We start from the raw sequence: 22970 nt of genomic DNA, 5'->3' as shown, positions 1-22970 counted from the left end.
CTAAAAATACCCCTTTACCCCAGAAACTGAAAACTGACCCTGAACCCTAAAAATACCCCTTAACCCAAAAACTGAAAACTGACCCTGAACCCTAAAAATACCCCTTTACCCAAAAACTGAAAACTGACCATGAACTCTAAAAATACCCCTTTACCCAAAAACTGAAAACTGACCCTGAACCCTAAAAATACCCCTTTACCCAAATACTGAAAACTGACCCTGAACCCTAAAAATACCCCTTTACCCAAAAACCCAAACATATAACATTTTAAAAATAATTATATACTTAGCAATACTTACGTTGTAATGGTATGCGTTGTAAAGGTATCTGCATTGCAAAAATATGCTTTGTAAATGTATGCGTTGTAAAAGTTTTTGCGTTGTAAAAGTTTCATTGTAATGGTAGTGCATAGTAAAAGTTGCGTTGTAAACGTTGCATACCCACTCCAGTGGGTGCAACATTAGGGAAAGTGTTGTATAGCGTAGGGGTTAAAATTACTATTCCAACTTCAGAGAGTGCAATAATAGGGAAAGTAAATACTTCACAAATAGATATAAATAACATAAATAGTAATACCAATTACAAATAAATACATTATTGTACTTGTGTATAAAAAACTATGACATATTTATTTATAAATACAAAATAAAATTATTTAATTATAAAAATTGCCTACTCATACTAATTAATTACCTATTAACAATAAATTAATTTACAATTTCAAAATTAATACATTAATTTTAATTACCAATTATATTTTAATTAATTACCTATTAAAAATTAATTAACAATTAATTCAAAATAAATACCAATAATTTAAATGACATATTTAATTAATGAGAATTAAATTATTTCCCACCCTATTCCCCTATAAACCCACAACCCGCTACAGAAAATAAATGAATGAAATTAACATATTTATCAATTAATCAATTAAAATTATTTACCAATCATATTTTTATTAATTACCAATTATTATTGAATTAACAATGTATTCCAAATAATTAAGAATAAATAAATTGACATATTTAATTAATTATAATTAAATTACTTCCCACCCTATTTCCCTATAAACCCAAAACCCGCTACAGAAAATAATTTAAGAAAATTAACATATTTATCAATTAATCAATTATAATTAATTACCAATTATATTTTAATTAATTACCAATTAATACATAATTCACAATTAATTATAAATAAATATCAATAAATAATGTAAAAAATTTAATTAATTATAATTAAATTACTTCCCACCCTATTCCCCTATAAACCCACAACCCGCTACAGAAAATAAATTACTAAAATTAAAATATTTATCAATTAATCAATTATAATTAGTTACCAATTATATTTTAATTAATTACCAATTAATAATTAATTAACAATTAATTCTAAATAAATATCAATAAATAAATTAACATATTTAATTAATTATAATTAAATTACTTCCCACCCTATTCCCCTATAAACCCACAACCCGCTACAGAAAATAATTTACTAAAATTAAAATATTTATCAATTAATCAATATAATTAATTACCAATTATATTTTAATTAATTACCAATTAATAATTAATTAACAATTAATTCTAAATAAATATCAATAAATAAATTAACATATTTAATTAATTATAATTAAATTACTTTCCATCCTATTCCCCTATAAACCCACAACCCGCTACAGACTTATATTACACAAAAAATAAAAAATAATATTAACTTACCTTAAATTCGATATTTTTGTTGGCTATATTATGTCTAGTCGATATTATGTCCATTCTATATTTTTGATTCGATATTATGTCCATTCTATTCGATATTAATTTTCTCGAGTCGATATTTTTGTTGTCTATATTATGTCTAGTCGATATTATGTCCATTCTATATTTTTTACTCGATATTCTGTCCAATCGAAATAAAAGACTCGATATTATGACTGCCCACCGGACCACAGATGGTGTCCTCTGCTTTCTTCAGGACCATATTTTCGCTACTGCATAGTGATGGAAAAAAGTGATCAAAACAATTAAATATTTTAAAGATATCACCTGGACGGCTTTGAAGTGGTCATTACCTGCAGAAACATGTTGACCTCTTACATCATTACAGCAGATATTTGTTCCAAACTGCTGTGATTCCGCACTGGTTTTAAGACTTGGAAATAGGCGAGACACCTAATAAAATTGTTTAGCTCTCTATTATCCAATTTTAACATACACTTTCACTTAGCTCACGTTGTCACGTCCCACTTCACGCACTGCTTTTCAGCCACCTCTACTAGGTTACATGACCCATACTTAGTGTCACATTGGGATATCCATCTATGCACTTAGCAGACACTATTAAAGTAAGTGCTGTCTCCTTGGTGAAAGGAGTCCCAAATGATGACAAGGGCAGAACCGAGAGATGACTGATGGGTACTTTTCATCGCAGGAAGTACTATGCTCTAGAGGTAGCAACTCACATGAACATGTGTTCACTCTAGAAGAGGTCAGTGAGCAGACTCTCCTTCATTATTAAGGTCAATACCACAAGCTACTCAGGAGCTTAGCGGTACCACAGAAAAACAAAGGCTCTCACTAGAGAAATTCCGGGGAAATCAAGGTATCGATAGAATTCTCCCCCTTCCTCTTCCTTCTTATCTGCGGCAGCAGGGGGTAGGACGCATATCGCTACCTTTATTGAAGGTGTCTCCCTACCCCCTCCTCACTCTTAATTCTTCTGCGCAGACATCCAGGGGGGTCTCTCTTTAGACAGCTGCTAGTCCGACGGCTCCCCCGATACTCTAATGACGTGGGGCTAGTTTCTAAGAAGGTCGTAGGAACCCCACAGGCTAACCTCTCTCCTTTAAGAAGAACATCAGCAGCGCAGGTCCCCTCAGGTTTTGCACTCACCACCTTTTACTCAGGTGAAATGATGTCCCTCTGTGACCTGGCGATCTCACGTTCAAGAGTGGGGGGGAAATGGAGATCTTTGACCACTCCTTTACATGGATACTGGACCCCCTCGGTCCCTCTCACAGCTGGGTCAGTTCAGCAGGTAGGGAGGCAGATTTACCACACCTGGCAGCAGCTCTTCAGATCCATCAACCTGGTCAGGATTACCCTTCCTCATACACAGCAGTCTGCACTCCAGTCAGTTCTTTAGTGTGGACCAAAATGGCCGACCAGTGAGCTCACTTATATAACCTAGGCTAAGGTCACTAGAAGGGACCAGAAGGTTCTAGATCCCTCTAATGCTAGCCTATGGGCCATGGCTCTGAGGTAACTCCTGACAGGACAACCATTTTGGATACTCAATAGGCCACCATTTTAGATAGGACACACCTGCGCCTCAGCACTGATTAGCAGTGAGGAGACGCCCGGAGGTTTTAAAAGTCAACATCCAAAAATAGGGTAGACAAAAAGAAAATTGAAGGCAAAAAGGGGATAAAAATTATGAGGGACCACCCAAAGGGCTGACATGTCTAACAGACACTCCAATACAAAGTTCTTAAAAATATCATGCATAGTACATACCACAGCCTTTACCTGCTGATATCCACATACATGGAAAGGGCACCACAGAGCTCATATTGCTGCCCGATAGATAGCTTTGATATAAAAACGGGAAAATACCAATGTTAATGTTAACTATCTGTTTCCCATACTTTTCATAGGTAACAGGCTATGGACTCTACCTGTGTGGAAAATGATTATATCAAAACACGTTTGGGCTATCCAAGTGTCTGTGATAGAGCCAGGAATTGAACGGTTCCCATATATCTGCCCTCTGCAACTGAGAGCCATAAGTTCCCAGAATGTGGAAACTTGATCTTGGGAAAACGTGAGATCATTTAACCAGACTGTGATAGTGGGGTTGAGTTTTCTGCCCCAATGTATGACCAGCGTTCTTTCCACCAGTAACAGCGACAAGGCAAAAAAATAAGGCGGCAATGTGACTTAGGAGAATCTTGAACATAACCTAATGGACCAACCAATGGAAATTGTGGGATCATGCAACCAGTAATCAACTGTATGTATGTAAATACCCCCTCCCAAAAGCACATCACCTTAGGGCAGTGCAGAGCAGGAAAGAAGGCTCAGATACTCTGCAATACAAAGAAGATGAATCAGTTACTAATCCTATTCAAAACAGTTGTTGAGGAGACTGATAGACAAGATGTAGAAATGTAAAATGAATTACCCTCAATCGATATGTTTGGGGACAAAAGTTTCAATTGTCCAGGGCTGATAGAGTGCATCTGTGGCAGTACGGTCCAACTCAACGGTGACATGTGGTTGGACAGTGGTTGGGTACAACCAGAAATGGAGGGATTGAGCTAGAGAACTGTAGGCATATAATGCTAAATCTGATGCACCCATGCCTCCTTGAGTAAGTGGGAGAGTGAGAAGATCCCAGAAGACCCTTGTTAGAATCGGCTGGTCTCTATTTGGCAGAGGTATACACTTCTGACAAATAGGGACCCACATCCTCTAGTCAGGGCTAGGGGATCACACACTCAGATAACCCCCGCTCACCCCCTTGATAGCTTGGCAGAGCAGACAAGCTTATCTCAGAGGCAGTGTGTTAAGCATTTATGACCACATACAGTAACAAAGTGAATACACCACAAATGGACACAACACAGAAGGTATTATAAAAATAAGGATGTTTATATAAGGCTTAGCACAAGACCAAATAACGACAAAAATACACCACAATCTCAATAAATACTCTTTGGTAGGAAAAATAATAGTTCAGGTAAAGTCTCTTCTTAGTAAACAGTTCTTTAGCAACCAAGGTAACTCTTCTTCTCTAAAGCACAGTTCATGGCAACAAGACAACCCCCACTGAAGTCACACGACGTCAAGGCAAAGCTATTCCAAAGGTGCGGCGTCGACCGCGAGGAGCGCTACGTCGAGCCCGGAGTCGAAGCAGACCCCACAAACACAGTACCTTTTAGAATGAAGAAAACGATGATCCGCGGCGTTGAGAAGTATCGGCGTCGGTGTCGATCGAGCCTCAGGGTCGGGGCGGTCCGCAGCGGCGTCCAGAGATGTCGGGCCGGAGCAGCGCTCATGGTGGCGAAGCAGGATACGGCGTCGTTGTCGATGTCGTCGTTGCAAGAGTGAGCAGCGCTCAGTGCATCGAGAGGGGCTGCGGTGTCAAGGCGATCGGTAGCGGCGTCGCTACTGGCGTCGATCGGGCCCGGCGGCCGGCGTCGAAGGTGCAGGACACTGGAGTCGAACTCACGATGTCGAGCTGGATTCGGCAGCGGCGGCGGTGTCGTGATTGCTGGTTTCTTTAGATGTGCTGGACTCCCACGTTCCAGCAACAGGCAATTTTAACAGATGGTGAAGTCCTTTAGCCCTGTGACTTCAACAGGAGGATGGCTCTCTTCCAGCCCTTGGAGATTTTCTTGGCAAAGCTTGAGAGTACACACTCAGTTCCTCTCTCCTTGTTCCTTGGTAAAAATAAAGAAGCAACTGCAGGATTCCCCCCAGCAAACAGCACTCTGGCAGAAGGGGTAGGCAAGTCCTTGGATCAGCAGGCTTCTTGTCCTTGGTATAGGTGTCCTTGTCAGAAGTGATCTAAATTATTTGGTACAGGGGTCCTTCTCTTATACCCCTTTTCTGCTTTGATCCCTTTGTCCATGCAGGGGGATTTCCCCCATCCTGGGTTTGTTGTGGGTGTTGCCAGGCCGAGGCACCTGGCCTATTCACTGTGCAGGGCAGAGTCTTCAGCCTCCCAGCAGGAGGTGGAGCCAGTATTGTCACTGGCAGGGGCAGGGCCATCAGTCGCCCGGCAGGAGGTGGAGCCAGTATTGTGTCAGGCAGGGCAGGCTATCAGGAACTACTCTTCCCCAACTCTAAACCCAAATGCCTCATTCACCCCACACTGACTCATTCAGACCTCTGGAGCCACCCAGCTCCTGTCACACACACAAAATACAAGCAGAGACCGGTAGACAGTTAGACAAGAAACTAGTCACTTTCTAAAAGTGCTAGTTTCAAACTCAGAATCTCAAAACCATTCATCCTAAAGGATGTGTTATCAAATTCTGAGTTCAGGGATACTAAACTCGACTTTCCACCATGCTCTCTGAGTCTGTTAGGATTATATAGTGTAATAATTCCAGCAGCCCAGTCTGGCCTAAGGAGAGCAGGTAGCCTTACAATAGTGAAAACGAAAATGGTTGTAATTCACTATTAGGACATGCCACACACATCAGGGCTTGCCCTACCTTATGCTTACAATGCACCCTGCCCTTGGGCCTACCATAGGGGTGACTAACATGAAGTTAAGGGAAGGTTTTAGGGACTGGTAAGTAGATGTACTGGCGCAGTCAGCATGGCAGTACCAGACTGCACGCAGGATCTGCAATGGCAGACCTTAGACATATTTTTCTAGGCCGCTTCTGTGGGTGGCACAACCAGTGCTGCAAGCCCACCAGCAGCATTTGTATTTACAAGTCCTGGCACTCCTGGTGCACTATACTAGGGACTGACAGTAATCCAAGGGCCAGATGTAGGAAGGCCTTTACCGGTCGGTAACGGCCGATTTCGGCCGTTACCGACCGGTATTTGGGTTTTGAAATGTAGGGGGCCTCAGAATTACAGAATCTGTAAATTTACCGATTCGGTAAATATACAGGGTCGGTAAATTACCGAATCAGTAAATATACCGATTCTGTAATTCCAGATGTAGCTGGCACTTCAAAGAGTGCCACAGGCCCTTTAGGAGTCGGTATTTACCACCCAATCCTATTGGGTGGTAAAATACCAAATTCCAGTGTACATGCACATCTGTGCATGTACACCTATGCCATGTGACACTCAGACATGTCCTAAGGGCATGTATGTGTGTCACATTGCACACAAGGCAAAAACTGGGGTGCTACAGGGTGTCAAAGTGACACCCTGTCCCCCTTGGCAATTCGGTATTTTTACCGATTCTTTAATTACTGAATCGGTATTTGGCATTGATTCCTATGGGCCTCAAGGCCCATAGGAATCAATGGAAAATACAGATTCTGTAATTACAGAATCGGTAAATAGTGAATCATACCGATTCAGTATTTTTTTACCAAATGAATACCTACATCAGATTTACCGATTCATGAATACCGAATCGGTAAAATTCGGTATTTATGAAGCGGTAAATTTGATTTACCTGCATCTAGCCCCAAATAAGCCAAACATGGAATCCAATCAATGTATCAATTTAACATAGGGAGCACTTGCACTGTGGCACTGATCAGCAGTGGCACAGTGCCCAAAGCAATATTCCAGCAAAACATCGTAAACAGAGGAGGCAAACAGACAAAAAAATGGAGGAGAGACTCATGCCAATGATGCCAGGTCTAACAACCCTTAGTTGTTTACCTGTCATATTAATGTAACCATTCTTTGTAGTGTAGTTCTGATAGTGCCCTTTCATGCAGTACCTACGCTGTTTACGGATAACATATACTGTAGGCTTGGTGGCAAACTGACTCCATACACCCCCACCGAATATGCCAGCCTATGTTTTCGCATTAGCTAGCTCGCAGTGCCACTAGAATCTCCTGTTATCAGAGAGATTTGGTTTTTTTTTGTTTTTTTTAAGTGAGTTTTACACATCCAAGATACAAACAATGGGCACAGAGTGCCAACCAAATGCCATCAAGTACAACAGTCGTAATGTACCGGATAAACGTAAATAGAGATATTCAGTCAGTGTCATGTAGGTAATAATACATTATATATATAGTATGGAGAGATCAGGCTTAAGAGAAATACAAATATCACAGCTATAGCATAAACGATGAAATATAAAAATTATATGCATTCGGAACGCAGGGAGAGGAATATCAAGACAAATAATAATGTGAATATGAAGATGCAGTAATACGCACCCCAAATGACTACTCATTTCCACAGTGATCAACCCTGCATTTTAAACAAACATCCAATTTAAACACCAGCATCGCCATTTTCCTCAGACTGGTCAGTACGTGTTCATGTCCATTACAAAAAAGTCTCCCATATATCAGTTGGTATGGAGGTCGGGCCTCTGGTCCCAAAATAGTCCAAGTTGGGTGTGGCCATATGTGGCATCTGATAACCAGTCTTTAGACTTTGGCACCCTTGCCCTGCCCCAATGAATAGCCACCTGATGCCGTGCGTAAAGTAAGAGGAGCACATGCACTTTGCGCCGCTTGGGTGGAGTGTCCTGCACGCATCCCAGTAGACCTAGCGCCGGGGAAGGTATAGCAGCCATGCCGATTATCTGATTCACTGCATCAAATACCTCTCGCCAAAACACACTCAATCTCGGGCAGTCCCAAGCCATATGTAGGAAAGTGGCCCCCGCATACCCACAACGCCAGCACTTATCATCCTCCCTCAACCGCATGCGGCAAAGGCTTATCGGTGTCCGACGATATCTTTGCAAGAATTTAAAATGAATCAGCCTAAGTCTGTAGTTTGGGGGAAGGTTGGATAGCTGTCTGCAGCAGAACTCCCATTGTTCCTCCGTCATCTGCGGGTCCAGTTCACTATTCCACTGAGTCAGGGACTTTGGCTGTACAACAGGAGAGGTGTTTTCACATTTGTGTATAGGCGCGTGACTAACTTGCACGCTGATGACAATTTCAGAACATTCTCTAAAGCCAACAAGGTCGGGGGAGCCCTAGGAAAGTCCGCCCATAATGCACGACACGCAGCGCGCAGTCTGTGGTAAAGGAACTGCTCAGCAAAGGGCACAGTGTGGGCCTCAGTTGCAGCCGGGGGAGGTCTGAATTCACCATCTGGATAGAAGTCTGAAAAAGTCTGTAGCTGCATACTCTCAGTCAGGGCCTTACCTACTCCACCCTCCATGCAAGGTAACATAGCATTATGTGCCATTGGAATGGATGGCGCAAAAAGCACCGGGACACCTGCCCTCTTCTGTAAGGCGAGCCACACCCAGCGTAGTGTATCAGCTGTATTTACATCCCCTCTTGGGCGCCGCGATCCCTGGTACAATGCAACCTCAAGCGGCAGCGGGGCCACTGCGTCAATTTCAACTGCCACGTGTGGTTGATATGGCGTCTGGTGGACCTAGAAATAGAGGAATTGAGCCTGTGCACACAATGCGTACAGCTGCATGTTGGGGGCTCCCAGACCACCCTGCTTCAGGGGAAGCGTCAACAGATACCACAACATCCTGGCTTGCCCACCTGCCCACACCAGTGACAGTAACTGTGAACGTAACTGTTTGAAAAAGTGTTGGGTGAGGGGGATTGGCACATTTACAAAGAGATAGAGGAATTTCGGCAAAGTGACCATTTTTGTCAACGCCACTTTCCCCGCAATAGTTAAAGGCAGCTTAGACCATAGTGCAACCTTACCCTCCAGCCACGTGTAGGCCCTGCCAAAGTTCAAACTCCAAATATCTTGGAGATTCCGGCTCAGCCACACCCCCAAATATTTTACCTCGTCAGCCTCCCAGCTCAACGGAAACTAGGAGGCCACCTCCCTTGTACCATCTGTTAAGGGGAAGATTACCGACTTTGCCCAGTTAATGGATATGCCCGCTAGCCCCCCGAATCTAATGAATTCCCGGAGGACCGGACTTAGATTTTCTTCAGGATTACAGATGTATAAGTTCACATCGTCCGCATATAGTGAAATCAGGAGGCTTCGGGTGCTAAATCCTATACCTCTGGCAGTATGATGATGCCGTATCCTAGCGGCCAAGGGTTCCATGGCAATAGCGAGTAGTAATGGTGACAGCGGACAGCCCTGCCGAGTACCCCACGAAATCTGGAAAGTGTCTGACAATAAACCATTTATTCTAATGCGGGCAGGCGGCTCCATACAAAGGAGTTTAATTCTACTGATAAACAAAGGGCTCAATCCCATGCGTGTTAATATCAAAAATAGATACGGCCATTCCAACGTGTCAAACGCTTTGGTCGCGTCTAGGGAAATGGCGGCAGCTTGAACACTCGGGTGCAGATAATGGAGCACTGAGAACAGTGTCCACAGGTTAAGTGAAGTCGATCATCCTGGGATAAACCCAGATTGATCGGGTAGGGAAATCATTGGGAGCATTAGCTGAAGTCTATTCGCCAATAGCTTAGCATAATTCTTGACGTCAACATTAATCAAGGACAATGGCCTGTAGGAATCCACCTCCGTTTCTGTCTTTTCTGGTTTCAGCAGGGTTATAATCACTGCCTCTCTCATAGACGGAGGTAAGATTCCTGCCTCCAGCGCTTCTTCGTGCACCGCAAGCAGGCAGGGAGACAGTTCCTCAGCATAAGCCTTATAAAAAGCAGTTGTCAGGCAGTCGGGCCCTGGGGCTTTATTTAGGGGCAAGCTTCGTATCACTTGTGCAACATCTTCCACCGTTATGGAGAGGTCCATATATGTTCTATGATTTTCTTTGAACCACACCAGGGCTATAGAATCTAAAAACTCCTGCATATTTTCTGGACTTGCCACCCCGGATTTAGCCTATAGTGAGGAGTAAAATGTATAGAATTCCTTCAAAACCTCTTCTTGGCCCCGGATAGTGTCCCCATTATCGCTCCTTACTTCATGTACAAAGGTAGCACTTTTAGTCTGACGTATCATACCCGCTAACGTGCGCCCTGGCCTGTCTCCCTCACCATAGCATCTCGCCTCCGCATGCTTCCCTAAGAATTTCACTTCCCTATTTGCTTCTTCCTCAAACTCAAATAATTTCGATTTCAGAAGGCCAGCCGTAGCGGGGTCTGCCTGAGAGTAGAATCGTCCCTCTGGGTCTTTTATCCACTTCTCTGAGTCCGCCAGTGTGCCCCTGATAGCTTTAAGGACACCCGCTTGCCTTGCTATACACGTCCCTCTAATTACTACTTTAAATGCCTCCCACAATGTAGCTACAGTAACCACTGATCCAGAGTTCAAGTCAAAGTAGTCAACTATGTCAGATCTTAACTCCTCCTTAAAGGCCTCCTCCAATAATGCATGATTTGGCAGGCGCCAGGTGAATGCTCGCGGTGGGATCCTAGGTAAGGTCATTCTAAGCAGGCAGGGGGCATGGTCCGAAAATGAACGTGCCAAATGTGACATTTCCAGTGTCCAGGTAGCAACATCTCGGGACCGAGCTGCATGTTGACTTGAGATGCACGTACCCTCTCTAAGCGCGGGATGACGCACCCTCCAAATATACAGCAGGTCCCCATCAAATATGATGTCATTCAGAGCAGCGCTGGCCTGGGGGTGTAGGGAGCGGGCTGCACCATGCCTATCCAGGGTATCATCTAGAACGGCATTAAAATCCCCACCCCATATGACGGTGTGACAACTTAGCACCCTAATCTTAGACCAGACATTGCGAAAAAAGTCAGGGGAATCAACATTCGGGCCATATACTGCTGCCCATGTTATCTCGCTACCACCCAACCTACCATTTAATAGCACAAAGCGGCCTTCCGGGTCCACATATGAATGTATACTTCTCCAATCTGTATCTTTTTTAATGGGTATAGCCACACCTCGTGTATAATTAGAGTAGATAGCCGAATATGCCTCTCCCCACCTGCCATTCCTTAGCCGCGAAGATGGGGTTGCATTTAGGTGCGTTTCCTGCAGAAAGCATAGGTCTATGTTGTGTCTTGCTAGATAAGCGTGCACCAACCTAGCCTTTCTACCATCATTTAACCCCCTGACTTTCCATGTTAGGATATTTAATGTGTTTATGCGTGTGTCCATAAGATTATCCTGCATCCAATTCTCACACCTGATTCGTGCATACAATAAGGATACCACTGTAACATTGCAAATTGTGCGACAGCTGCATACTGGCAGAGAAATAAACAAGCAACCCCCAAATACCCCCCACCACCCACTCCAACCCCCAAACAGATTGTAGTATACCCCACCCCGTACTACCCATGTACATTACTAAGCAAAGTATAGGGAATCTTCCCGGGAGGGCGAGGTTAAGCCAGCGTACTCCCCTGCTTACACAGGGTGGCCGGGAGTAGCTTGCGTAGGCTAGTCACTGCTCCTGTACAAAAAAAAATCAGGCAATCAGTATTCCTTACACCCAAGAGTTCCCCCGGGCCCACCAGAACACAGCACTTATCATTAATGCAAGCACGGCAGAAGAGAAATCCTGCAGGCCAAAAAATGTGACAATATTGACTTTAGGTAGCATTTCCACATGTTACTCATTATCGCTCAGCCTACCATCAGATGGTTGGCCCACCCCCCTACGGTCTTTAGATGCTTTACCACCAATGTGTCTTGCAAATTTAAGGGCAGATTTGGCATCGGTAAAATAATGCGCAGTGCCATCATGTGACACTTTTAGTTTGGCTGGGTATAGCACGGAATATGGTATCTGCGCCTGCAGCAGGATATGCTTGGGTGGGAGGAATTCTCTTTGTGCCGCCTGTACCGCCGGGGTGAAGTCCGGGTAGAAGGAGATAGTGTTCCCTTTATGGGTGATCTGGCACTTTTCCATTGCCAAGTGCAAAACCAGGTCACGGTCTTGGTAATTTAAGAGCTTGGCCAATATTGGCCGGGGTGTTCCGCCCACCGGAGGCTTAGGGCCCAAAGATCTGTGAGCCCTCTCCACCACAAACACCTTAGATAGATGGAGGTCAAATAGCTCGTGCAGAATGTCCGATACAAAATCTTCCATTTTCGACATCGCTGTGGTCTCCGGAATACCGGTAATACGGAGGTTGTTCCTTCAAGACCTCGCCTCCAAATCATCGTTCTTTGGTCTTATTACTCCCAGTAACTTATCCATGTGTAAAAGTTGTTCTTTTGTTTCAGTTTGGAATTCGTGAAATTCAGTGTGCCTATTTTCCAAGCCATCCAGACTAGTTTTGTGTGTGGTCACCTGCTGCTTTACGTTTTCTAGCTGTGTAGTCAACGTGTCCAGTTTAGTATCAATGTTACAGAGACTCGTGCACATTTCTAACAGCAAGGACCTCATGTCTTCCCCACCATCGTCAGAGGGCACGTCCTTATCTGAGGCTCCTCGTGCCCCAAAGTCAGAGTCCACCTGTTTGGGCGCGCGCCTATTGTCACAGGTGATCTTCAATTGTTTGGCGTCGGGTTTACCCATGGCGACGTTAAGCAGTAGAGCGTTGCACACCCGTAACACTCGATCACAGCACTGTGTCCAGGGTGGAGCAAGGATACACAGACGTCTCACACCTGCACTGGTGACAGTCGGCACCTCCCACTATTTGTGACACGCACTATTCTCGCTGGGCCTACCTGTGTTCCGGTCTGGCCCACAGCTGGATAGTTTTACGGCAGTCTCCTCTGGCCATGCACGTGACTTCAACAGGTATTTTCCTTCACCAGACACTTAGTGGCTATGTCTAGGCAAGCAGCTTATTTTTGGTACCACGCCTCACAAGTCCATCACAACATCCACAACGCACATTTAGTAGTAGGAATGTCTTGTTGCAATAGATTTTAAACAACAGATTTGTTGTCACCTTCCTCCAATCAGGACCCCACTGAGTCCCTACTGCAGGTGAATCAGGAGCATACATGAGGCTCTTTTCACAATACAGTCAGGTCTCAACTCTTACCGCAGGATATAATGCAGCATGGAGCTAATTGAACGCGCGTTGTATGGCCCGATGTGCCCCCAGCCTCCTTCCAGGGCCGACACCCTAAGCAGTATCACCAGGTCCCAGATGTTCAGAGCGCTTACCAACAGGCCTTCGCAGATGCTAGTGTTGACCCACTCCCGGTGGCCTATTTCAGAGACCACAACGCGATGTGCAGCCCTTGCGATCTCCAGCCCCAGGTCGCAGTTCTCACAGGCAGCACCTCCTCCACCTCGCCACAAAGTAGACAGGATCACACTCACGGGCTGGCAGATCGAGCATTCAGCACCTCCCGCTACGCCCGGCAGCGTCCAGTTCTCAGCCCCGCTTCCTTTCACCGCCTCCCGCTTTCAGATATGTCGCACATGAGCCCGGGCTGGAGAGCTGCGCGGCCAAAGCACCCCTGTATCACGTCGACGCTGGCAGTCCCTTTCTGTCAGACTCAGCAGGGCGAAGTCCAGCGCCTCAACTTAAGCGCTCAGGGCGCCGCCGTTGTCCGCTCGGGAAAGGATCACAAAATGGCGGCGGCTGTTATGCATCAATGTCGAAGAAAATACTGCTCCTGGCGCCATGATCCTATTGTCGGGCTTCCCTGTCATACATTTGCAGTTGTCCAAGCATGGCCATGCCTCCGTTAGCCCACATCACCGCCGATATGGTTCTGACAGCTCACCACATGGCGGGCCAATGAATCCCCGGGCTGAAGTGTGAGAGCAGCCCGGCACCTGCTCGGCCTCCGCCTCCACTTCTCAGCCGCTCTGAGTTTCAGCTCCTCACAGCGTGGTCATATTCACCTCGCATATAAGTATCACCGCTGTGTGCCCTGGTGGTTCCCTCGTCAGGGGCAGCTAGTTAGCGCAGCGACAGCCACACCATCTGCATGATTACTTTAGGAGTATCGTCCCGGTCAGCAGAGCTCGCCTAGAAAGCGCCCATTTCGCTGCTCGGCCAGCCACGCCCCCCAGAGAGATTGTTTTTTGGCAACCTCAGAACATAATAACCTCAAACTCGTGGAAACAACATACTACTTTTCACCCAGTCACTTGTGCTTGCTTGTTTTGCTTTCAGAGAGATACACAGAAGAAACAGTTGAGTGTGTTTACAATAAGGATTTATTGTACTGTTATTCTTCTCATGTAAAATAAGTGCGCTGCTACAACTGTAACAGAGTAGCAGAGATACAGAACCAGCGGTACAGTGAATAAAAACAAATAGTATTGTTCTACCATTTTGCAATAGTCATGAACACTTACATGAATATAAAATGCATTTATAAAATGAAGTGCGTACTACTAAGATGCCTGTCTAGATGTACCTAAGTGTACCTAGCATGTGAGTAGGTGTGAAAGAACCTATGCCTAAGAGCATAAGTCTAATAGCCTAAGTCTGAGAGGCAAGAATCACACTTGAATTTCGTCGAACCCCCATACCTGAATAGTGAGAGTGCGGGACTTTGTCCTGGACTTGAGCTGGACACCCTGCAAGGGATTCTCAGACCACTGTCAGCTAGAGCGATGGCATGCCCGAGCCGCAGCGTCTCTGATCAGTGTGTCGGCATTGAAGTCTCGGTTCCCTCCTGCTTTCTGATAGCAAGAGGTGCTGTATTTATACAGTCTATGTGCATATGTGCCCCATTGTTCAATATGAGGATGACATTGGGGATTAAACGTTGTGCATCAATGGGAGAGGTGAAGTATACATCCTGGAGAGTGTACTCATAAATTATTCATATGTGCTAAGGATGACGTTTTAGCAATATCGATTGGGAAAAACCCACCCTCTGCATGGAACTAGGTGAAAGGTTTAGTCCATAAAAGGCTACAGTTCTTATAAGGTGTTATATCCATACAAGGCAGTCTGTCCTTATTTGGAGATGATGTAGAGAAAGTGTCCGATATTCCCTGGACCTATATGACGGTACCGATGTGAAATATACCAGTTTGACTTTGAATGACCGCGAAATTTATTTGTAAGCGAAAGTGAGATGTAAGCAAATAGGCATAAGAATTTACGGAGAACTATCATCTTTGCTATTGCAATAGGACCTGTGAGGGATAGAGGGAGTTTGGTCCAGATAGATTTCCTGTCCTCCAATCATGTCATGGAATGGCCGCAATTTTCCCACCAAAGTTCTTCTACATTGCCATTTAGCCATATTCCAAGATAGTAAACTGGGTCGGCGGCCCATTTTATGGGATAATCTGTTGTGAATTGATCTGTGTTACAGGAGGGAGTTTTTCTGCTGGTTTATTAACGTAGGGAATGAGGTCATCTGCATACATTAAAATCACTAATCCCCTGGTGGTAAATCTGATACAACTGTTCATATGATGTTAATTAGGCGGCATCACCAGTGGCTCTATTGCTATAGCAAATTGGAGCAGGGACATTGGACATCGCTTCCTTGTTCCACGGCTAGTTTGAATGGGGTCAGAGATCAGCTTGTACATCTGTACTCTTGCCATTGGAAAGAAATATATAGGAGTTTCACCTGCTTGATGAAGTTAGGGCTAATACCCAGACGTCTCAGGAGGGGAAACAGCTAACTCAATTCCAATAAATCAGAGGACTTAGTGGCATCCGATAGGGTAGCCATCACAGATAATTGAGGGTCAAGGTGATGCATGACTCCAAATATAGTGTGCAATTTGTGAGTGGTAGAATGGACGGAAATCACTCCCGATTGGTCTGGATGAACTATCATGGGCAGCAAGATTTGCAGTTGGTTAGCAAGAAGGTTGGTGAGGATTTTATTGTCCACATTTAGTGAGGAAGGGGACAATAGGAGTCACTTAGGTTAGCAGGTTTCCCTGGCTCAAGTAGTGTAATGATAGTTGCCACCCTCAATGAAGGGGGCAAGGCATCACTGTTCAGAAAGACTTGAAAGATAGCATGTAAATGTGGGGCCAGAATGGGAGCATATTCTTTTCAAAAAGTAGTTACTTGGGCGGAAATCCTGACCAGGTGCCTTGTCACCTGGCAGGCTTCTGATCATTTGGACAATATCCTAAGTGTTAAAGGGTGAATCTATATAGGCATGATGTGCATTATCAAGCCAGAGCCTATATAAGGTGTCAAAATACTCAGAAAGTGCTATTGGGTCCAAGGATATAGTCACAGAGTATAGTTGTGAACATAAAGAGGACATTACTGCTAACATTTGGGATGAAGAAGTGATTTGTTGGCTTTCTGTGTCAAGGAGTTTGGTGATATAGTTGGCGAAATAGCCTGAACTTAAGGTGGTTAAGGGGCCAAGTGCAGGCACGGTTGTGAAGTTTTTCATAGAAATGTTAACAAGGAAGGGCTTTCCCTAATTTCTCCTTTCTGATAATTGCACTCAGTTTATTAGCAAGATACTCCAAGTTTTCCTTGAGTCATTTGGTATTAGACACCTTAAGAGCTCATTGTATTGATGGAGCAAGGACTCAAAGAAAAGAGACTTGCTCGGAAGCAATCTGCTCCTTTAACTCACTAACAAGTTATTAAAATAGTTTTGTGTAAAACTGATGCGCACCACATGAATACGTGGGTTAGTGAAGCTTGCATATGGGTTTATTAACGTGAATAACATGAACGAAGGACTGAAACCGCTCTTTAAAGGAGATCTTTACTGCGCATGCGTCAACTGCATCTACGCAGTTTGACGAGATATCGCATGGAAGGAAATTCTTGCGCATGACAGAAGACACTAAAATGGAGTCTTGAAGACTCCTGTGCATGGCATCTGCTTAGCTGAAACAAAAATGAGCTATTTTACTAATGCTATTGTGGGTAAAGTATTAATAAATAAAGGGGAATAGAGTAGAGATGGGTGGTATACAGTGAAACCATTTTTTTTGTGAAACTAATATTTGTCTTTCTGACTTTATCACTAGTGCGCATTTGGGCCTCTCTTGTATAACTGAAGTAAGCTGAGTAAAAGGGAAGACTGCGCATGTCCACTGAAAGTTAACCCGGAATGATGACTTGGGTGTTGAACGGGAGTCAAGGTCGCAAATTATTATACCCTGGGAACAGATGGTGAAAAGTTCAATGATGTGGAATCACATTCTGTTAATAAAAATGTTGCAAATAAAACGTGAATGCGTGTGTAAACTAAAATTGTGAATACAAAAATGAAGGGGATGGGTTTGTGAACAATGGTCGAAATGATTTAGATGACATGTAAGCATGGTGTGATGATCTTCCCCCCTTGCTTGACAATTAGATCTCGTATTTCTTTACGACATTGAAACTTTAGTGGGTGGTACATGAAGAATGAAAGGTATAATTGAGACAGCTTTAGTTAGTTAGTCCATGATGCTGTGAGCTTGGAGCGGGAGATGCTGATGCTGGGAGGGTTACTGTGAGATGCTGATGAAGAAGCTCTATCCTAATTTGATTGGGTTAGATAAGAAGATCGCAGAAGAATCTCGAAGAGGAAAAGAGTGTCAGAGAGGGGTGTGGCGCAACCGTCAGTATTCTAGAGAGGTCAACTATCCTGACCTGAAACCTGTCCTGAAGTCTTTCTCACCTGACCTATCCCAAAGGACCCTTACCAGCCCTTTGGCCAGGGGGTTGGTCTTCGCAACCTTTTTGGTAACTATAATTTCACGTTATTTACAGATGTTCTTTTCTCTCTGTCCTCTCCCTTTCTGAGCATTGATCATTGCATGCGTCCATGTATGTATTTTGATGATTTATCAATTGAATTTTCTCTCCTGTGAATGATGGTGAATGTACTGTATTTTTGAAGGTGTTCACATGCATTTAATTTAGATAAAGATTTCAAAACCTCCTGAGTTGTGGTTATTTACTTTAAATGAATAAGTTAGAGTTAGTGTTAATTATCATCTTCAACTAGTTCAACTAATGGTCCATTGACCAGAGGAAATAACCTTTTGATCAGTGAAAGGTTAGTTAGGAATAGGAAATACCTAATCCTAGACATTGTGAAAATTATACATTTTGACTCCAGTGGTTAACTCAATTGTGTGTTTATGGGCCCAGGTGAGTATATCGTAGTGGAGTATCTGTTGCTGGTACACCACTGGATCAGTATCACCCATGAACAAATGGTCTTGTTGAGAAAATGAATCAGGTGGCTGGTAAGTGCATCAGATGGGCTAAGAGTGGCAACCACGATGTTGTAAAGTCTGTGTGCAGCATGCTATGGTTGTCTAGGACTACTCCAGACTCTACTACAAATGTTTCTCCCTTTGAATTACTGAGGGATAAAAAGGCTACCACTAGTTTTCAACCAGCATGAATGGCTAATGGCTCAAGAGTGGTTCAGATATGGAGCAGCTGATGTGCTTACTCAAGAATAATGTTAGGCTTGCTCAAGACAAACAGAAATGCTGCTATGACAAAAAAAGCCTGTAGAAATAAATGCAGGGGACATAGTTCAAATCAAAAATGTTGTTCATGTTAAAAAAGGGAGAAGTAAGTTCTGTGATCCTATGAGAGTGGAGAAGACTTCCTCAACCACCTTAACAAAAGTTGTTAAGGTGAGGAGTGAGTAGGAGTGTGATTGTCAAAGTGAATCTGTCCCAGCTGATAGTCTCAACAGCAATGGGGGTCTCAGATTTGATCAGGCTGGTCAACACCCAAGTAGTGCTCAAAATGTTTCAGAAGGGAACTTTCAAAGACCTTTGTTACTCAAAAGTTCCCAATGCATTGTTAGGCCAAGCAGGTTTCCTACACGAATGCAACCTGCGGTTCTAATACGTTTTCTAGTGGTAATGATTTTAATAGTTTCTATTATTTAATAAGAAGTACAACTTGCAAAAACAAATGATCAATTAAACTTCAAGTCTCCACATTGAAAGGAAAGGAATTACCTGGTGAACTTTTCTCAAAACTGCAAGTAACCTTCCCCAGTGAACAGGTGCTAGAAAAAAAACATCAGGATTAGAAATGTCCCTTGGTCCTTGAATTTTGGAAGAATGTTTGGAAAACATGTATGCGTATATTTTCATGTTCTGCTCCTTTATCTTTATTGAACATTTTTCTCGGTTCCTTATCTGATGATATTGTTATTACATCTTCTTCTGTCAAATTGTTAGACCTGTTAATCTCTATTGCATTCAAAGTCATTTTATCGTGTTGGAAAGATAATTCTAAGCTTTCTGTTCATACTTGGTGGAATTTTGTATGCGATGAACATAGGATCTCTATTTCTGCCTCTTCTTCTATTCCCCTAAAAATTAAATCTGATCTTTTATGGCTTCCTTTCACATCTTATTTTTCCTCCAATGCTCCTTCTTGAATGTCTTCGATTTGATCCCACATTCTTTTCCCCGTTTCTTTTCCTTTTTCTTTTCTTCTCTTTCCTCTCTCCTTCTGGTTCTTCTCTTTCTCCTTCCTATGTTCTTTTTCTCTCCTTCCTTTTTGCCTTTCTCCTCATACTGTTTTAGTTTCTTATACATATGTTATGTAATTTTCATATATACTTATAGTAGTTTATCTGATGTTTATGTCCTCATAACGAATGTATTGTGACTATTTTAAAAATGAATTCAATAAAAATTTATTAAACTGAAAAAAAAAGGATTAGAAATGTGGTTTTACTCCCTCCTGTATCCTGTTCCTGTGGCCTTATGTAGCATCAGATTTGCTAGATACTCAATAGATTTCAGCACTGTTAATTTTAATGTCTGGAGTGCCATGTCTCCCTGGCAAATGAGTTAATGAAATCTGTAACACCATTGTTTACAGCATTCACTCTTTCTATCCTCACTCAAGTCCTCTGAGGCTGCCATATGGTGGCATTTAGTGCTTCACAAAAACACAAAATAAAATGAAATATAAATGAAATATTGTCTGTTTCAATGTACTTCATCCTTTTTTCAAAAGCTGCTGGGAAAGATATTGACGTGGGTAAGAGACTGCATTTTAACCTGGGCAAAGACCTGGTACAGACAACCATTTGGACCTATGTACTTTTTGGCCATGAACACACATAACATGGTGTGGGTCCTTTGTGTTTATGATAAATACAAACATATATACCTTCATATTGAATTTTAGATAATTAAAAATTAAATCGTATCTCTCACTTCTAATATTACCCCAGACATATTCAGAATTATCTTACCAAGAAGCACCATTTTCAATAGTAGTAGTCTTTGGTTGCATGATACCATTCTTGGTGTAACAAGGGCACTTGATTGGGGGCACACATGTTCCATCTTCATCCAGGTAGGTGCCTTGCTTACAGATGCAGCCATCCAATGGCACAAAGGAAATGCTGCATTCATCCCAGGGCTCAGACAGGGAACGGCAACTTGCTTGGCAAGTGTTGATATAGTCAATGTAAACCATGGATTCAGGGCAAACTGGTATCATGTCACCTGTACATTGAAGCAGAAGATGATTAACATAGGACTCAAGTCAAATCTTTATTTCTTAAAACCAACATTGATCTACTTCTACTGAGGACATTGGAAACTATTTGCAAGTCTCCTATAAATAGTGTTCTAACACGCCTTATAAAATAAAATATGACAAATGGTAGCTCCAGAAAACATATTATGTTTCATACTTTTTTCTTTTAAAAATATTATGAATTCGAATGACAATACAACTTCTCAAATAAAGGTTACATTTTCATTTTTCGAAGCCAGAAATGTCAAAAATATTTTGATTTTCATCCTTAGTATACTGGACATTAAGTTACACACCCTCACCTTTTGGGTCTGAACTACAAGGGAGCAAGCCTTCTATTGCTGATCGAGCCCACTAGGTGAGCTATAAGTATACTAGAACATTCTGCCACATGCAAGCTGAATGTCCTAATTAAAAAAAACAATCTTTGACACACAATAGTTTGAAATGCCGCCCAAGTCTCAGAAGCTACAAAGCTTTTCACAGCAACTGTGTATGTTTAACAGTTCATTACTACACACATCATTACGTTAGTTAACTGTTAAACATGGAGAGTGAGAGCTGTGAAAATTGGCAGCAGGCATTCCAAATTTTTCTCATGACTCTGACAAGCTGCATTTCTAGATTTGGTAGAGCCAAAGAAGTTAGGAGTTGAGGAGAAGTCCCTTCTCTCCCTATTTTAGACTCCAGTGACACTATGTGTTGCGGGAGGGAGAAGGATCCATCCTGGTGTGACCACAGCCTCTATCCCTCTAATTCCCCTGTGCACTTCACAAATGCTGGAGTGGCAGGGAAGCAGAGAGGCAGAGGCTGCAGATTAGGACATTGGAAAGTTGGCAGATCTGGCCCTATCCCAGTGTTTATAGCACACTGCTGATCTGTTGTCTTCAACAGAGCTATCAACATAAGTTGGTTGTCTGCATTTGATTTACGTAGAGGTAGTTGTAAGATAGTGGACCTGTCTTAAAAAGCATTGGTGAGCTTTCTCATCTGAATAAGCCGAAGACCAATGTTGTGTTGTCAGCCCAAGTGTTAAACCTAATGCCCTCAAATGGACAAGTCCATCGTGTGGGACCTGCCTTTATTGTGGTTCACAAGAAGTGTACATGTTAAAGTTGGGAAGGAGAGAATAGCTATATCCCTAGTACGATACCCCAGCCATCTTGGGGGCATATTATCAATAATGGCGTTAAAATTATTGCTGGTTTAGCGGCAGAAAACTGCCGCTAAAGCAGCGATAATTAGTTTAAGAATATGCCCCGGAGAATTCCAATAGAGGCCCATGTTCACACCAGAACATTGACTTCTATTGGAATTCACAAAGGCATATTATCAAGCCCATTATCGCCACTTAAGCTGCAGTTTTCTGCCGCTAAACCGGCGATAATGTTTAACACCATTCTTGATAATATGCCCCTTAGAAAGTAGGAATTAAGGGAATTGAGCTGGGAGAGCTGACATGGCTGCACCCAGCTCTCATTGAATGCTAAGATATTACACTACAGAAAAAGTGGATGTAGACTACTTGACAGAAACTATACGACTAGCAGATATATTTTAGATTTGGAAATTAAACAGTTTTAAACTGTAAAACATTTGAAACATTTATGGACTAGGTAGACTCAGTATACATGTTTCTGAGTAAGGAGATCTCCGGGCCCCCAGTTAAAAACAGATGTTCCTGCCTCTGCTAGGTCCTTGATGTTTTGAAGATTTATTATCAGGACAGGGCCTGCAATTTCTCCAATAATATCTGTGGCCCAATAGAGACTACAGTCTACTTTTTTGTTTTGTTTGTGTGTGGCAGGGGAAACAAAAACAAGGAGTCCTACGTCTTGATTAAACACGTACCTTCATGAAGCTAGTCCATTTTGAGTTTCAAGTACATTTGTATTTATGCTATGGAGCTCCGAGGAGGTCCACATAAAATGTTATTATTAAAAAAAAAAGAAATCTGAGTTTTATACTGTGGGAACTTGCCCCGAATCGGGTTTCAGAGCGCTGTACATAGCACTAGTTGTATTA

The 22970-nt window shown here is 42.9% G+C and overlaps 1 protein-coding gene across 2 annotated transcripts in view; it reads right to left on the bottom strand.

Moving 5' to 3' along the window:
- Positions 1 to 22970, bottom strand: part of LOC144823879 (mucin-5B-like) — a 737446-nt gene that overhangs the window by 668751 nt on the left and 45725 nt on the right. Inside the window, exons 2-3 of one of the 2 annotated variants that reach the window (XM_078682767.1) lie at positions 20656 to 20911; positions 19400 to 19449 (exon numbers count right to left, since the gene is read on the bottom strand). In XM_078682767.1, the coding sequence (XP_078538893.1) occupies positions 19400 to 19449; positions 20656 to 20911 (306 nt within the window). Of the gene's footprint in view, positions 1 to 19399; positions 19450 to 20655; positions 20912 to 22970 lie in introns of those variants that run through there. The other variant, XM_078682768.1, reaches the window with a different exon arrangement.

This window comes from Lissotriton helveticus, chromosome 3_1 (assembly GCF_964261635.1).
Source record: "Lissotriton helveticus chromosome 3_1, aLisHel1.1, whole genome shotgun sequence".
NCBI lineage: Eukaryota > Metazoa > Chordata > Amphibia > Caudata > Salamandridae > Lissotriton > Lissotriton helveticus.
This window is presented reverse-complemented; position numbering and strand designations above follow the sequence as displayed.